We start from the raw sequence: 14,985 nt of genomic DNA, 5'->3' as shown, positions 1-14,985 counted from the left end.
ACAGGAGTGTTGGAGATTTGGAGTTCTGAACTGGCCCATCACAAAAATAAACCTGAGCTGTGAAGTTGAAATCTGGACCCAGATCTGATCTGCCTCATGTTTCATTCTGAGTGGTTTGGATTCTATGTCCCAGTTTTGGTCCCTCGCTAGTTAAAAATGAACTGTAAAGAGAAAATTGTAGGCAAGCTCAGAAACCTGTCTTGAATGTCCCTGTTAACTGGGCTGGGCACAGGCGACTGAGCACAGAAATCTGTTTTACTTCCCATTTTTTCAAACCACTATCCTCCTGCCATGAAATGTTTTTAGAGGTTTGCTATAGATGACCAATATTCAGCATTCTGTGATACTACAGATACCAGAAGAGACATAAGAGCCACTGGTAGGGTTAGCATGAGATTTCTGGTACTTGTGATGCCCAAGACAGCCAATGTCTCCTTATAAATCCAGCAGGGAGAGGGGATTCAAATGGGGAGGGAAAATAATTTTGTTAAGGTTAAATTAGAACTGATTCCTGACATATTTATTGGGTACTGATATCACAAGAGCTCTAAAAGAGCATATCAAGCGCACGGTTTGCAAATCTCTCTTCTTTAAATTGATACAGCACACCAGTGCAATGCAGAGCATCACATGGAGCTCTTTTAGAACAGTCTCCGCCTGCTATTTACATATCGTAAAACATGACACCAAAAATAGTTCTAGAAATTAAAACTCCTTTGTCTCCTGAGTACCTGCCTTTAACCGCACTGCATGCTACCAGAAACTTTAAATTGTGCACCTACACTGTCAGCAGTTACTAGTCACCTCTGCTTATCCATGTGCTTAAATTACTCCTGGGGGGATTCTGCACCCAAAAATTAAAGATTCTGCACACAATATTTTAAAATTCTGCAAATTTTATTTGTCAAAATAACACTACATAATCACACCAATTGCAATTATTTTGATAATTTATTTCAAAATACCTGTCAGCAAATATGTCTGACAATACAGACACAAAAATTCCCCAGTAGAGAGTTAAAGAAACCCCCATGACAATCCAGTTCCTGTTTCTCTGCCCCCTTCCCACCCTGCACCCCCAGAGCCCAGCCGCAGCCAAATACCCGCACCCTGTCACCCCCCCCACCATACCCACACCCTCCTCCCCCAGAGATCCAGAGGGACAAAAGGCTGGATGCTCGATCCCAGGCTTGCACGGCGTTTCCTGCGTGCGGCCCTCTCCTTCCCTCAGGACATGCTGGGAACTGTAGCTGCCAGGAACCCTCTAGCAGCCTAGCTCCCTCTCCCTCCCACCGTCAGTGTCTTATGTGCAATCTGGGCTCCGCTGAGTCCAGTGGCCCCTATTGGCAGCTAGCAGCACTGCAGCCCATTTCTGTGGGGGAAAGGACATTCTGTGCACATGTTAATTTTTGCAAAATTCTGCATTGTGCAGTGGCACAGAATTCCCTCAGGAATATTACATTACATCCAAACCTCTGTTACTGAGTTTGAGTGCTGCAATTTAGCACTGTTATAATTAACAGAGTCAGTTTCTATGTTAAGCCCTTGGAATGCAAAGAACAATCAGCCCAAGAGCAGCAGAAGTGGTTGACTTTTTTAGAAGATGGGTTAGTGTCTGAATACTGCATTTAGAGTTTGTTGTACTCCCTCTTGTCAGCAATCCTACACACACCTCCAGGGAGATTCTTAGTACACCTTCCCCGGACTAGAAAGCCAGCTCAGTTGCACTGCTCTGCACTAGCATACAAGAGACCCATGTGATCCTTCTGTCTGATTGTGAACTCTATTAAGATTTCCATCCAGGCCTGCTTGGCTAGGAGGATAATGGTTGCTATGAGGGTGGTAATGATCAACGAGCAGGAAAAAAAATCAAATTCTTGGGAGCACCTATAAAGGAGGATGGAAATTCACACAGGAAGTATGTTAACAATCTAGAAGGGATAAAGTAGAAACTAGGTTTCTTCTAAACTTCAGCTGTAACTTGCCCCATTGTAGCCAAGTACTGCAGCACATGTGGAATTCTAAAACAAAGCATTGTTCAAAATCCCTCAGTACACTAGGCACAGCATGATGGGTTAAAACAATGGAACTTCAGCCTAGGCATTCAAATTCCCACCCTTTAACGTTTTCATAACAGTGTTTCTTTGGAACCACTGCATCTTCCTAACTTTCCTGCATCCACCGCACCATTTAGAAGATGTTTGAACAGATACTGGAGGTCCCTTCACCTCAATCCCCAAGAAATAATTGTTCTCAATTATATTAAAGCAGCTTACCCGAATCAGAAAGGATTGGCATTTTCATGCTGAGTCCCTCAGATGAAGGGAAGTTGCTGCAATTCCAGCACCACCAGCAAAAGGTTTTTCTTTGCCATTAAACAAGTGCACAGAAATTCAAATCTCTTTTGTAATGCTCCTGTATCGCGTTTTAAAATATTTCTCCTTCGTTTTAGATCTTAAGTTTTAACTGAACACCGGGAATTTATTATGAAACTAAATTAAGCACCCACAGTAAAGTATTTTCACACGTCAAGACAGACCACTATGAACTTTAAAACCTCCCTCTTCTGCTTTATTGACAGGTAAATTGTTCAAAAATGTTTTCACAATTCAATAATTACAAAGACTTAGACTTACATTAAAAAAGTAAAAACCAGAAAACCCCAAAAGCAGTAGTGTCCAGCTCTAATTGAGCCCCCTTTATCAATAGTCTGAGAAAAAAGAGCAAGTACTGTCAAACACTTAATGTAACAGGATTAAATGTTGACTAGAACACTCCGTTTAAACTAAATATAAGTGCACGTCCTATACAGTGTTTCAGAAAAGAACATTAGCCATTGGTATATTATCATTAGCCCATTTAAACCAAATTTTAAATAAGTGACATCCAACTGTCATAAAATTGGCACAGAAGGCACACTAGTGTGACAATGACAAACTGGATATGCCAGCCACTGAATTAATTACAAGCTTTTAATGAAACATGGTCACAAATCTTTGATTACTAAATGTATAATACATGGAAGCATGAGATTAAATATACACGCAAGACATCACCACTGGACGTGGGCCATAGCAAAATATACAGGAGTGTGTTGTGCATCTTTCTCCATGATCAATACTTGATTAATAATCATGGGGTCTTCATGCATGTGAGGATACAATTAATGAAAAAGCAGCACCCTCGCTTACACATCCTTCATGTTCCACTTTGGTTACCAATAAAATAGACTGATGTTTTAGTATAATACAGTCACTTAGTTCAAGCAGACTTCAAGGGTAGTGTTCCTGCAAGAATGCTTGCTAGCTAAAAAAAATGTAGTGTATTTTACACCGAAAAACCAAGGGAAACTACATCTCAGAAGAGGATAGCAGGAACTAAGAGTAAAATTTGTTTTCACAGCATTATTTACTGATGTCTTAAAAGCCCTGACTAATGATCATGAATGATAAGGACTAAAAAGCAGGGTAAGAGTAAAACGTTACTGGTAATAGTCCTATGTACAAGACTAAAAAGTTGGTAGAAAGATAGAAAGACAGTTACGCAGCTGAAATGTAATGGCTAAATGAGTTAAAAGGCCACAAAACTATCACCAACTTTCATTTGACTTCCTGATGATTCTGTTGATGCTGGGAACAACCTATAGCTTCCTATCATTCCCCTAAAGACTTAGGAAACAGCTACAGGAAAAAGGGAAAAGTATATTTATCTGAGGATGTAACTCAACCTGCTTGTATTTCCTATTCAGAGGTCCAAATTCTGTCTAAAAGGATTTCCTGCTAATGAGACATTACATCATTCTATAGAAAAATAATATTTCTGATACTGCTTAGTAGTAACACTATCAGTACCTCTTCTCTATTTCTTTTTCAGCATAAGAATCAGACTATTTACTGGTGGCCTTTAATCCTACTATGCAATGAAACTGTGATAGCTGTGCAGAAATAAAATGAATGAATCAACCATAACTTAACAGTGAACAATTTTGCATAAAAAGCTTGATCACTATTGTAGTAAAGGATTTTTCTTCATCTCAATATTTTGTATCTACAATCTGGATATATAATTATTCTTGTGCAACACTAGAGATTTAGCATCAGTCTTGGCACTAGCATTGGAGACAGCTTTGCCTTGCTCTCGAATACTCCACGGAGTAGTGAATGATCGAAGCTGGAACGGTAGGAGCTGTAGTATTATGCATCACAGGTCGACTGATCCAGTCCATCTAGTGTAAGCTGATTCCTATGTGGAGAATTGGGACTTGGGGGACCGCTTGGATTTGAGCTGTTAGAGGGAGTAGAGTGTTTGGTAGAATCTGAATCAGGCTGTTAAAAAGAAACAAAAAGGATTCAATTGTGTTATTTAAAATACTTTACACTCAGAAGCTTTCAAGGCACTTTACAAAGATAATTCAGGTACTACAGTCGTTTTTACGTTAATTTACATCACGCTCACGAAATGAGGCCTAGGTAGAAGGAATGAGCCAAAGCTCACAGAAGTTAATGTGAATATTTCCATTAGTGCCAACAGGCTTCAGATCAGTCTCTTAAGTGACTTACCAATATCACACCAGTAAGTGGTAAAGTCAGGAAAAGAACTCAGGAGTCCCTGTTATTACTTTCCTCTCCGCTAGCCACTACAAAGCTTTTCCTGTTGCAAAACAAAGTTTCTATTCAAATGTAATTTAGGATTTTTCAGCAAATTTTTCCCAACTGATTTAAGTGGGCACAAAATAGGAATTGTTTGCACATATCGTCAACAATTTCATCCAAATACTTTCTCAACACACTGAAGAACAGAAATTATAAAATAGCTTACAGGTTGCATAAGCTTTTGGCAAACAATGGCCCTGGCAGCATGAGGAAGCCTGTGGGAAGTGTTTTGACTGCATGACAAAATAATCAGAGCATTGCCAAATATCAGGCTGAAAACCCACTGCAGAAATAAGTGTTTACAGGAGACTCCCTCCAGTCAATAACTCAGTTAAGACAGCTCTCTCCCATGGTCATTTTCCAGACACCCTACTGGTTGTTGGAACTCCGCCTCCAAATCTTGGTCCCCCCTCAGCTGGCCAGTTTCCCACTATTTTGGTGAGTTGTAACCCTTAACAGTACACAAATCTGTGGCTCATGAAAAGTTTCATAGGAAAACTGCTACCATCGCAGTCTGTTACTTCAGAAAAGGGAATTTAACTTTAGCTCATTGACTGAAAGGTGACATCGGTGAGGACTGCTGTTCACAAGATTTTGCCACTTCTGTGATATACCACCAATAATAAGATTATTATAACAAGATACACAATTGAGTTCATGCTGTGATAAGGCAGCAAGCTATGGGAAAACAATGATAAAGGTGAAGGGTAGCGTTAGACCCTGATTTTGCATGTGTAATAATCTATTATATTGTAAGTTAAAATTCCAAGGTAATAACCAATGTAAGATTTAACAAAAAAGTGAAAATTAAACACTTTTAAAAATTGAATATATTCCAGTATTTGCATCTACAAATAACAGCAAACAACTAGAATATGGAATGTGAGGGGGGATCTAGGAAGAATATTGCAATACATAATGAAGTCAACAAGAACTGTAGGTGGTCAGCACCTCTGAAAAAATCAAGACACTTATTTAGATGCCTAAACTTTAGCCACCCAATTCACATTTTTTTGTTTTAGAGCGGCTCACCCAAGGCAACACGAGTCAGAGGGAGAGTTGGAATTAGAACTCAGGGCCAAGATCTTCAAAACTGACTACTGATCTTGGGTGTACAACTTGAAACATCTTAAAGAGGCCTGATTTCAGAAAGCACTGAGCACCTGCACTCTGAAAATCAAGTCTTTAAAAAGATTTCTTAAATTGGACACCCAAAATCACTAGTCACTCTCAAAGATCTTGGCCCTGGAGTTTATCTCCCAGTCACATTTCCTAATATTTCACTTGCACAGGGCACATAAAAGTACGTATACAAAGCTTGTAAAAAAACGGCACTGATGACAATACAAGTGAAAAATCCTATTTCACTAGCCTGGTGAAAGACACTTGAATTTCATGCAGTTTATACTCCTGTGATGACAGGAAGTATCCACCTGCAATCTCTTTCACCTGCAGGTAAAAACTGGCACATACTGCAAGACCTGTTAACAAAAAAATGGTATTACATATTTTAGTGAGTCAATGCATCACTTGTTTAAAAGGTTCTTGGCAACAGTCCTCCTGAACCAGTGTGGAAAACTGTTTAGTGTGGATGAGACCAATTGGTTTCAGCACTGTTAGCGTGACTGAGTGGCTTCAGGAACACTTCAGCAATGGGTCAGCTTCTGACTGTAGACAAGAGTTAACCATAGCCACTGGCACATCCTTGAAGCTTACTGTCAGAAACATCCTTTCAGTGCTCATAGCTGATGCTGGCTTCACTAATTAGCCATTAAAGGTCTTTTGTGCTAGGTAGAATCTTTGCAGAAGGTAATGCAGAATGCAATCTTTTATCAAAATGTTTCCTCACAGGTACCTAAACTTTTGAGGCTAGGAAAGAAGCTATATAGCATCAGAACAGTGCCAGTCACCATTTAATAAAAACTACTTTACCTCTTTGTCGAACTCCTGGTCAGTGTCGGACATACTTCTCAGAGGCACGGCTACTCCCAAATCACCACCACCTGCAGAACAAAGGCATTTTACGCCTCACGTTGAAACAATCTAAGCTTTAAATTAGAACAGACTTGCTTGTTTTCAGTCTTACTTGATGAGGGCCATGAAATGTAGGTTTTGCTTCTCTGCTGCTGCCGTGAAGGGTTGGCTGTGGGGGGACATGCTTTTTCATCTTGGGCGGAAGGTAAGACACTCTGCAGCACAAATCAAACATATCTTTAGTCAGGATCTTTCCAATTAAAGCTCCTTTCTCATGACAATTCTAGCATAATTTGACAGCCATGTATTCAGAACCATTACATAGAATGGTTTGTAGAAACAAAAACTCAATGCTCCTACTTGACTGCATCCATACAGTATCAGAAATACACCCCTTTCAAACACCCTCAACGAAACACACGGAAAAGACTGAGCCCCAAAGCAGACATAAGAACTTGGCAGGGGCAGTGACATCACCAACTGCTGTTTTCCTGTCTCCTCCCGCTGGAGGGAAGCATACACTCCCCTTGTCTGGGCTGGCAGAGAAGGATGAGAGAGGAATGCTGGGGATTTCAAAATGGAAGGTATAAAAGATAAAGATGCATCTTCACATCTCATTCTCTTACCTTTGTTTTATTTTAGCTGCTGACACCACAGTACATTTGTTAAATCCAAGTACAAAAATAAAGCTGTGAACACTGTGACTTACAAGCACGTTAGTCATCTTCCAACTGTGTTAGTTTTTGCTCTAGTATTGGCCAAGCGCCACAGCACACCATTCTACTTCCTAAAGGTTTATAGCTACTCCTACCCTTGCTAACGAGGCAGAGGAGGGACAGGAAGAGGAAGAAAGCAGAGGGGAGCCTTGCAGTGAGGAATGGCCATTCTGGAGAAAGATTTCTGCAGAGATAGGGCTCATGTGATAGACGTGCTCAAAGCTTGTTGGAGGTGATATCAGAGCAGAGTGACGAGAGGATGAGGGGGAAGGAAATTCATTCTGTTATTTTAACAAAACAAACAAGAAAAAGGAAGGGGGAAAGACTGATTATTTACAAAATACTATCAAACTCTTGGCAGTGATATTTCTCTCTCTCTTTCTTTCAGCTTTCCATTTTAAAGCCAGCTAACACTTCCTTGCATAAGACTTAGAAGCACTATGCATTGTAGGAGCACACATTTCTTGAAACCATAGCTTGAAAGTGACTAACAGCTCTGAAAGATTTTAAATTTAATGCTGAAACCTTATACAGTCCATGTGCGTAGCTTTTCAGTCCAAAACTGAACACACATGTATCCCTCCCCATTATATTTATTTTACCAGTGGGAGATCCATGAGAACTTGCATTCCATCTCCTGGTCCCATATGAGCCACATGGTTGAAATTTGTTGGGTTAGAAATCATTTTTGATCTTAGTTCAGGGTCTCTCAGCATCTCTCTGAAAGAGAAACACTTCACGATTAATATTGTTTCACATTCATAACCTTTCCACTTCAATATGTACAAGCTGCTATGTAGAGATATTAAAAACCCTTACCGTCTTTGTTGTAATCTCTCTTCCTCAGGAACCTTGAAGACAAATCTTCTTTTACTTCTGGTTCGAAGCATTTGCTTTTTGCTGTTATCAGAAGTTTCTGGCACACTGAGGACAGCTCCTACTGTAACAACACATAATGCAATTACACACGTACATACCTTCAAATAGTAGAATTTATTTTCCAAAGCATATTGACTCTGTAAAGCACACACTGCATGTTTGAAAGAAACTGGATCTTACAATCTAAAATTTTGTCTTGCTCATGAGTTGGTGATTGTTTCAAGCTGATTAAAGACAGACATTAGGATGGGATGACCAAACCACTCCAGCGCTCCCCCAAGACGACTAACCTGAAAACTTGTTCTTGAAATATATAAGTCGTGGAGGTTCACAATTAAGGAGATTCAGTGTGCCCTCCACATTTAATGGTCTGATCTGTTTTGGAGATAAAGGGGGAAAAAATTAACCCAGCTGCAGTGTCCATTGTGAAGGAGCCTCCATTCCAAATCAGAGTTAATTAAATTGTGCAACAGAAGTGAACTACTTACCCTTCGTAGGCCAATTGTCTGAACCCATTCCATAGTGTTAACATCAAAGACATCAACACCATATTCACTGTACACTGTAACATAGGAAGAATTGCAACCTGGTACAGACAAAAAACAGAAGTCAAGGAGTGTTCAACAAGTCTGGAACTGACATACATTTGAGCATTGCTTTAACAGTGTTATATTTTCAGCTATAAGAGGAGATTAAAATATCCAGTTTTTTAAGCCATCTCTTAAAAGAGAAAACACTTCTCTGTACAGTTCATGTTATTTTGGTGAAAACAGATTTGCTGTGGCAAATAGCCACCAACCTGCAACTCTTATTATTATTAATTTTGGATACATTTACTACTTTTGACTTCAAATCTTGGTTTAACACTCTCAAGATGCTGTCTGCAGTCTGGACAGCAAGTGTCAGGAATGTAAATGAGTTATTCTACAGGAAATGAACTGCACTTAACATCCTGTTTAAGGCTACCATGTCTAAGGAAGCAGCTTAGTGCATTTTGAAAGTGATGCACTGACTATAACTATACACTGACCACATGCAGTGGAGTCCCCATGTGTGAGGTAAGTCATCAAGTTATGCTGCACATCTTAATGTTCATTTCCTTCCTCCTTCTATGGGAATGATTTACATGTGCATGTTGCTCTACCCAGGTTAATGGAACATACTTCAAGAGCTTCAAACTTCACCACTTGCTTTCTCTCTTTTTGAATCCTCTACATTAGATGTGTCAAAGAACTTTATTTTAGCTCAGAGAAAAGTAAAAAAGCAATGATCAGGACATCTTAGCACCAACAAGCCTGGGCCTGCTCCTGACAAAAGTTCCTCAGAAAGAACAGCCATTACAGATCACGTGGTATTTAGGAGAGAAAAAAGATGTAGTCAGCTGGCAGGATTGCCTCAATAAATTGCAGAGGGTAAAAACCCTAACAGGGACACAGGAGTAAATTCCTGCAAGGAAGTGATGTGTGCTCTTGTAGATAAAAACATGATTTCTCTCAAAGGAAGCCTGGTGTAGCTAGATATCATGAAGTATGACTTCAGAAGAAAACCTTTCCAGAAATGACATATTCAGACAGACACCTGCTCCACTCAAGTTAGTGTCTTCATGTGCCCGTCAATGAACTTTGGAAGATAAACATACTCCATCACTAGACATAACTTCTCCAGTAAGCAATCCCTTAGGATCGAGTACATTACTAAGGCAGAAAGAATCTTTTCTAGTTTTATGATCTCATGATGGGATAACTAACAGGAAGGGAGAGAAAGACTTCACCAGTAACACACCAGGACCAAGGCAAGGGGAGTAGGCTGGTGAAAATAACCAGATTTCTTTAAGCAGTTGAGCTTATGGCCTCTTCCCCACAACAATCTGTGTCAATGCCAAACTGAGAATTGAATGTGCAAAAATCATTCTAAAAATGCTTATAATACTAAAACTAAACAAAAGCCCTCCAACAAACCAGTGCACCTGGTTTGTTGAAACAGAGTTTTAAAGTAAATTTGCTGATTACATCCCATCTCTATGCCCTTCTCCAAACTCCTTTGTACAGAACCAAGTCAGTAAGGCAAGCAAATTGTTTTATTTTAATTCTGAATAGAAACTAACTATTAAGGTCTTGCAGTTTGAGGAATTTTACTATCAGCTGTAGCAGCTAGCTGACCCATTGGTTTAATTCATTATTTAAACAATGGCTCTTTTTTGGTCTTCAATCATTTGGAACATATAGTCATTGCTATTGAAGCTCCAAATAATTTTAGGGCTTATTATAAGCAATCAATGGAATAATGCTTAGAAATCTTTTTTAAGTCACTATGTAGTCCACCAACTCATTTGTGCCTCTTTCAAACCAACAGACCTCAAAATTACAGTGGGCTGGAAAACAGGATACAATTTTGCATATTTTTGTAAACTTCCTTTTGTTTCAAAAACAATTGATACAAGTTTTATTACCAACTCTGCCCAAAAGCAATATTTTTCTTGAACCCTGTCACCTTCTTTGTTAGTAGCTGAAAACTCTGACCTACAACGTTTGATAGGTACTGGATTTGAAATGCTATAGAGAGTGGCCTGAAGACAAAAGTACTTTTAAACCCACTGGCGGAGCAAAAAAAGATTTTAGTAAAGAATTTTACAGTTTATGTGGTCTTTTGCTATCCTACATACAGGTTACGCTCTTAATTAATCAGACATGAACTTATTTAAAAGAACTCGTCATAAGGTAATAGGTAATAATTGGAGATATACCAATCTCCTAGAACTGGAAGGGACCTTGAAAGGTCATCGAGTCCAGCCCCCTGCCTTCACTAGCAGGACCAATTTTTGCCCCAGATCCCTAAGTGGCCTCCTCAAGGATTGAACTCACAACCCTGGGTTTAGCAGGCCAATGCTCAAACCACTGAGCTATCCCTCATCTTGCTTTATATTGTTGTTAATTTTTCTGTCTCCTGTGACTTCTAAAAACTGCTTTCCTACAGTATCCAGGAGTTTTCCACAAAATGGTCCCTATGTGGAAGAATTATTATTCTGTTAACTCATCAAAACTTAAAGCTGTAGAAATTGAAAGACAAAAAAAGCAAAATAGAATACATGCTGATTAATTTTAGACAAGTAAAGCAGCAACAGGGATATGGCAACAGAAAAACATATACATACTACAGGCAACAGGAGTTGCAGGCCACATTAGTTCCTGCATGCGTGACCTTCGACCTTGTGAATCGACGTACACTCCCATATGGCTGAAGCAAAGCAGGTATTCCTCATTACTGAGTTCCACAGCACAAAGGGCATCAAAAGACTGCTGTGAGAGGAACATAAGCGAGGGGTCATTAGGATTTACCAGGTTTATAGATTGTCCATCTCCCTGGATGTTCAACAGAGAGAACCCAGACTGGTAGCCAACACAAAGCTTGTCCTTGAACACTGCCATCCACTGTACATTTCCTGGAGCCTGAATTTCAGTGAATTTTTTATGGAAAGGTTTAGTTCTCTGAATTTCATAACAAAGAACTTGTCGTTTGACTGCCACAAACAAACAAGTCAAAGAGCTTTTCTTCAGTGTTCCAGTTACAATCAACTGGCAGCCTTTAGTTTCTGGAAGTTTCACGTCAAAGTTGCTTTCTGATCCATCCAGGGATGCCCACGGGTACAGGTGAACATGATGGTTCCTGCCACAGATGAGGATAATAATTTTCTCTTTGGGAGCAAGCTCAATCTGGTACACCTTCTTACAGTCAGCAACTCGGACTATCACTGCAAATAGAACAAAAGCCACCATGAGTAAAGGACAGGAGTATATGTAGGCCTGGAAGTATTACACAGTAATCAGAAATTTAGACTTATGCACACATCCGCTGGACAGAGACACCAGGCCCTGGCTCCAGGCTCTCCTTGCCAATTCTTAAGCATACAACCAAGAAATAAACCACTCTAGTAGCGCCCGCCTCTTTTCAACCACAAAGTCACATAGCTCCAGCAACCCTCAGCAGCAAAAAACATAAGTAAGGTCTTGAAGATCTCCCTCCAGAGCCTTCACATTTCCTCACAGCTAGGGGAAAACAAACATGCCTCGTGTGTGACTGTATGGATGCCTGTTAACGACTCCACCCCCAGAGAAAAAACATTTACACCATTAATAAATAGAGGAGAGAGATGGGAAAGGGGGGAAGAAATCATTTTTTTTGAATGCCAAAGACAGGAAAACTCAGAGTATTGTGATATTAGACAATAGTTTTGACTAAAGTGCAGAAACGGGATGGTAGAGAGAACTAAAAAAATGTAAGAGTGAAAAATCAGCATCTGCATAATAGTGACTGGCTCTAGCAAAGCGTTCAGTATTTCATGAGGTTTAAATAGGCCAGACCAAGCAATTATGAAATATGGAACATGAATATATTAATATTTCATAGTAATGTATGTTATCTTATAAAACTTTAATCAATATCAGAGTTTTACTTTATTACTAGTGAAAACATTTAAGTAAATAATATTTATAAATAATAACATTATTTTTTTAAAAATCCTCCTTTGGTAAAGTAGTCTGGCAAGGTATCTGGTTCTACAAATATCCCCCCAAAAACCTTAGGATTTTGGACCACACAAAATCAAATGTCCTTGTAGATTTTGCCCCACTGGCACAGAACACAATATATTTGCAGAAATGTTCTAAGAGGTAAGTAGTAATTTCACAGTTAACCATGTCTTGCCACAAATAAAATGTAACTTTTGCTTGTTGTCCAAGCCTAGCTCTCATATTTTAAGTTTAATGTACTCGTAAGCTGTTTACAGAGATCCTGGTCAGAGCCATTAGATATAACCAGATGTCAATGAATTTGCATTAAAAATAACAGCTGCTGTGGAAAAAAAAGGATGAGAAAATTACTACTTATAAAAACATTTCAGTAAAATCCAGGAATTTGCCGTAGCGCACAGTACAAACATTTAATGCTTACATAGCTTTAATTTGCTGACAAACTAAGGCGGTATAATATTCGTACTCTGTACTACCTGTGATAATTAGTTGTACTAGAGAATCACTTTTAAATTCTTAATGAAATGAGTATGCAAATTACATATGTAACTTTACTCATGTAAACAGTCATATAGTGAAGTCAATGGGATTACTCACGAGTCAAATTATGTTCGTACTTAAGTGTTTACAGGATGATAGATGTAGGGAGTATAATGAAAAGAGCAGTATTTAATACCACTAAGAATGGATTCTAAATAAATCTTATTTCACAGGCTATAAAACAGTTCCTCAAGCAGTGAAACTTATGAAATTTGTTCATATTCCATCAAGACCATTGCCAATTGCTGTCATTATGTAATATATAAAATTGCACGAGAACAAAATGTTCAGGCATTTCTTTTTCCAAGAAGTAGAACCACCATCTTTTGGAGAGAGAGCTAGAATAAATTGTTGTATATTTCCCCCTTTTCCTTTTTAAAACATTTTACACAATTCCACAGTGTATTTATTATGTCAGTATTTTCTTATAATACATCTTTGGCAGTAGTTTTTATTCAATGTGTTTCTATTAAATTTGTTGAAGTCCAATAAAAATAATGAATCAAGAAATAATGTACTTTACATTTTGTATTTATTGCTATATTTTCTGTCAAAGCATAATTCTTGCAATACTGCAAACTGAGTATTAAATAATTTAGAGATTAAGTTGTATTAGGAAGAGGAAATTAGATTTTGGATTGCCAGAGGGATTTAAGAACTTCACTTACTGTCTGATATTAACATTGGTGACCTACTTCTTGACACTGTAATTAAAGTACTATAAAAGGAGGTAATTAAAGACCCGTCCCTCAGGGAGTGTCAGGACACTACTCTGGCACACCCAGTCTTTACATTTTTCTAAACTATTAAAGTGTGCCCCTGTATCTTTTAAATCTGCATAACTGCATATCACGGTCTCCAACACCACTTAATTCCTCCATAGCTTTTAGCCAACTGGCTTTGAAGGGGTGGTTAGCTACTATCGTGAGATTAAATAGAAACAGACCTACCATATAGTTAAGGCTGTAAGATCTTAATGGACCACAAAAGCGAGATGTAATATCACCTACCTTTCTGGTAGGAAAGTATCAGTCTTGTACCAGTTTGTTTATAATGCCAGAGAAAACAAAAGTTGGAGATGGAAAAATGCAAGTGGCGGTAAACTAACTTTTAGCATGTATCCCTCCCCAGAAGGATATTTTGTCTAACACATATAATTCAATTTATTAACTAATCTGTTCTGAGCATAGACATCACTTGCAATACTTTACAGCATAATGAGGTAAATATAACACTGCCATGATTCTCTCACAGCCTTACCACTGAACTATTTGTGCTTTGCAGTTTTATGGAAAAGGGGCAGATATCAGGATTACTTACCACTGAGAAGCAGGATTCTTTGCTGCTTTTACAGATCCAGACTAACACGGCTACCCCTCTGATACTTACCACTGAGAAGTCACCATGTTCATTTCCATTAGTAACCCTCTCAGTTCACCTGCCTTCCCTGCTGAACTAAGGTACACTTCCTCCACCCCCGTTTTGCGTGTGTGTGTGTTTGTCTCTGGAAAATCAGGTTGCAGGGAGAAACACCTCCACTTCCTTAATATACTAGCTGTGATGGCTGGTAATTAAGGGCTAAACCCCAACTCTGCCTGGAGTAAGGCTGCGCAGGATCTCACTGAAGGGCTAAGCAGTAGTCCTCTTTCCATTGTGTTGCCTGGGCCTACTGTGTACGTGTGCTGCTAGCCTTGGCAA

General features: G+C 39.0%; 1 protein-coding gene across 3 annotated transcripts in view; it reads right to left on the bottom strand.

Moving 5' to 3' along the window:
• Positions 1-2,546: 2,546 nt before the first annotated feature.
• The window catches only part of CDC42BPB (CDC42 binding protein kinase beta), a 121,302-nt gene continuing 108,863 nt past the window's right edge, over positions 2,547-14,985 (bottom strand). For 2 of the 3 annotated variants that reach the window (XM_045013796.1, XM_045013794.1), the window contains 8 exons: positions 11,373-11,969; positions 8,710-8,807; positions 8,512-8,596; positions 8,162-8,282; positions 7,945-8,062; positions 6,739-6,841; positions 6,585-6,655; positions 2,547-4,325 (listed from right to left, as the gene is read on the bottom strand). In XM_045013796.1, coding sequence (XP_044869731.1) covers positions 4,194-4,325; positions 6,585-6,655; positions 6,739-6,841; positions 7,945-8,062; positions 8,162-8,282; positions 8,512-8,596; positions 8,710-8,807; positions 11,373-11,969 — 1,325 coding nt within the window. In that variant the 3' untranslated portion in view covers positions 2,547-4,193. The remainder of the gene's footprint in view (positions 4,326-6,584; positions 6,656-6,738; positions 6,842-7,944; positions 8,063-8,161; positions 8,283-8,511; positions 8,597-8,709; positions 8,808-11,372; positions 11,970-14,985) is intronic. The other variant, XM_045013795.1, reaches the window with a different exon arrangement.

This window comes from Mauremys mutica, chromosome 4 (assembly GCF_020497125.1).
Source record: "Mauremys mutica isolate MM-2020 ecotype Southern chromosome 4, ASM2049712v1, whole genome shotgun sequence".
NCBI classification, from domain to species: Eukaryota; Metazoa; Chordata; order Testudines; family Geoemydidae; genus Mauremys; species Mauremys mutica.
Note: the sequence above shows the minus strand (reverse complement) of the source record. Positions and strands in the feature narration are given on the sequence as shown.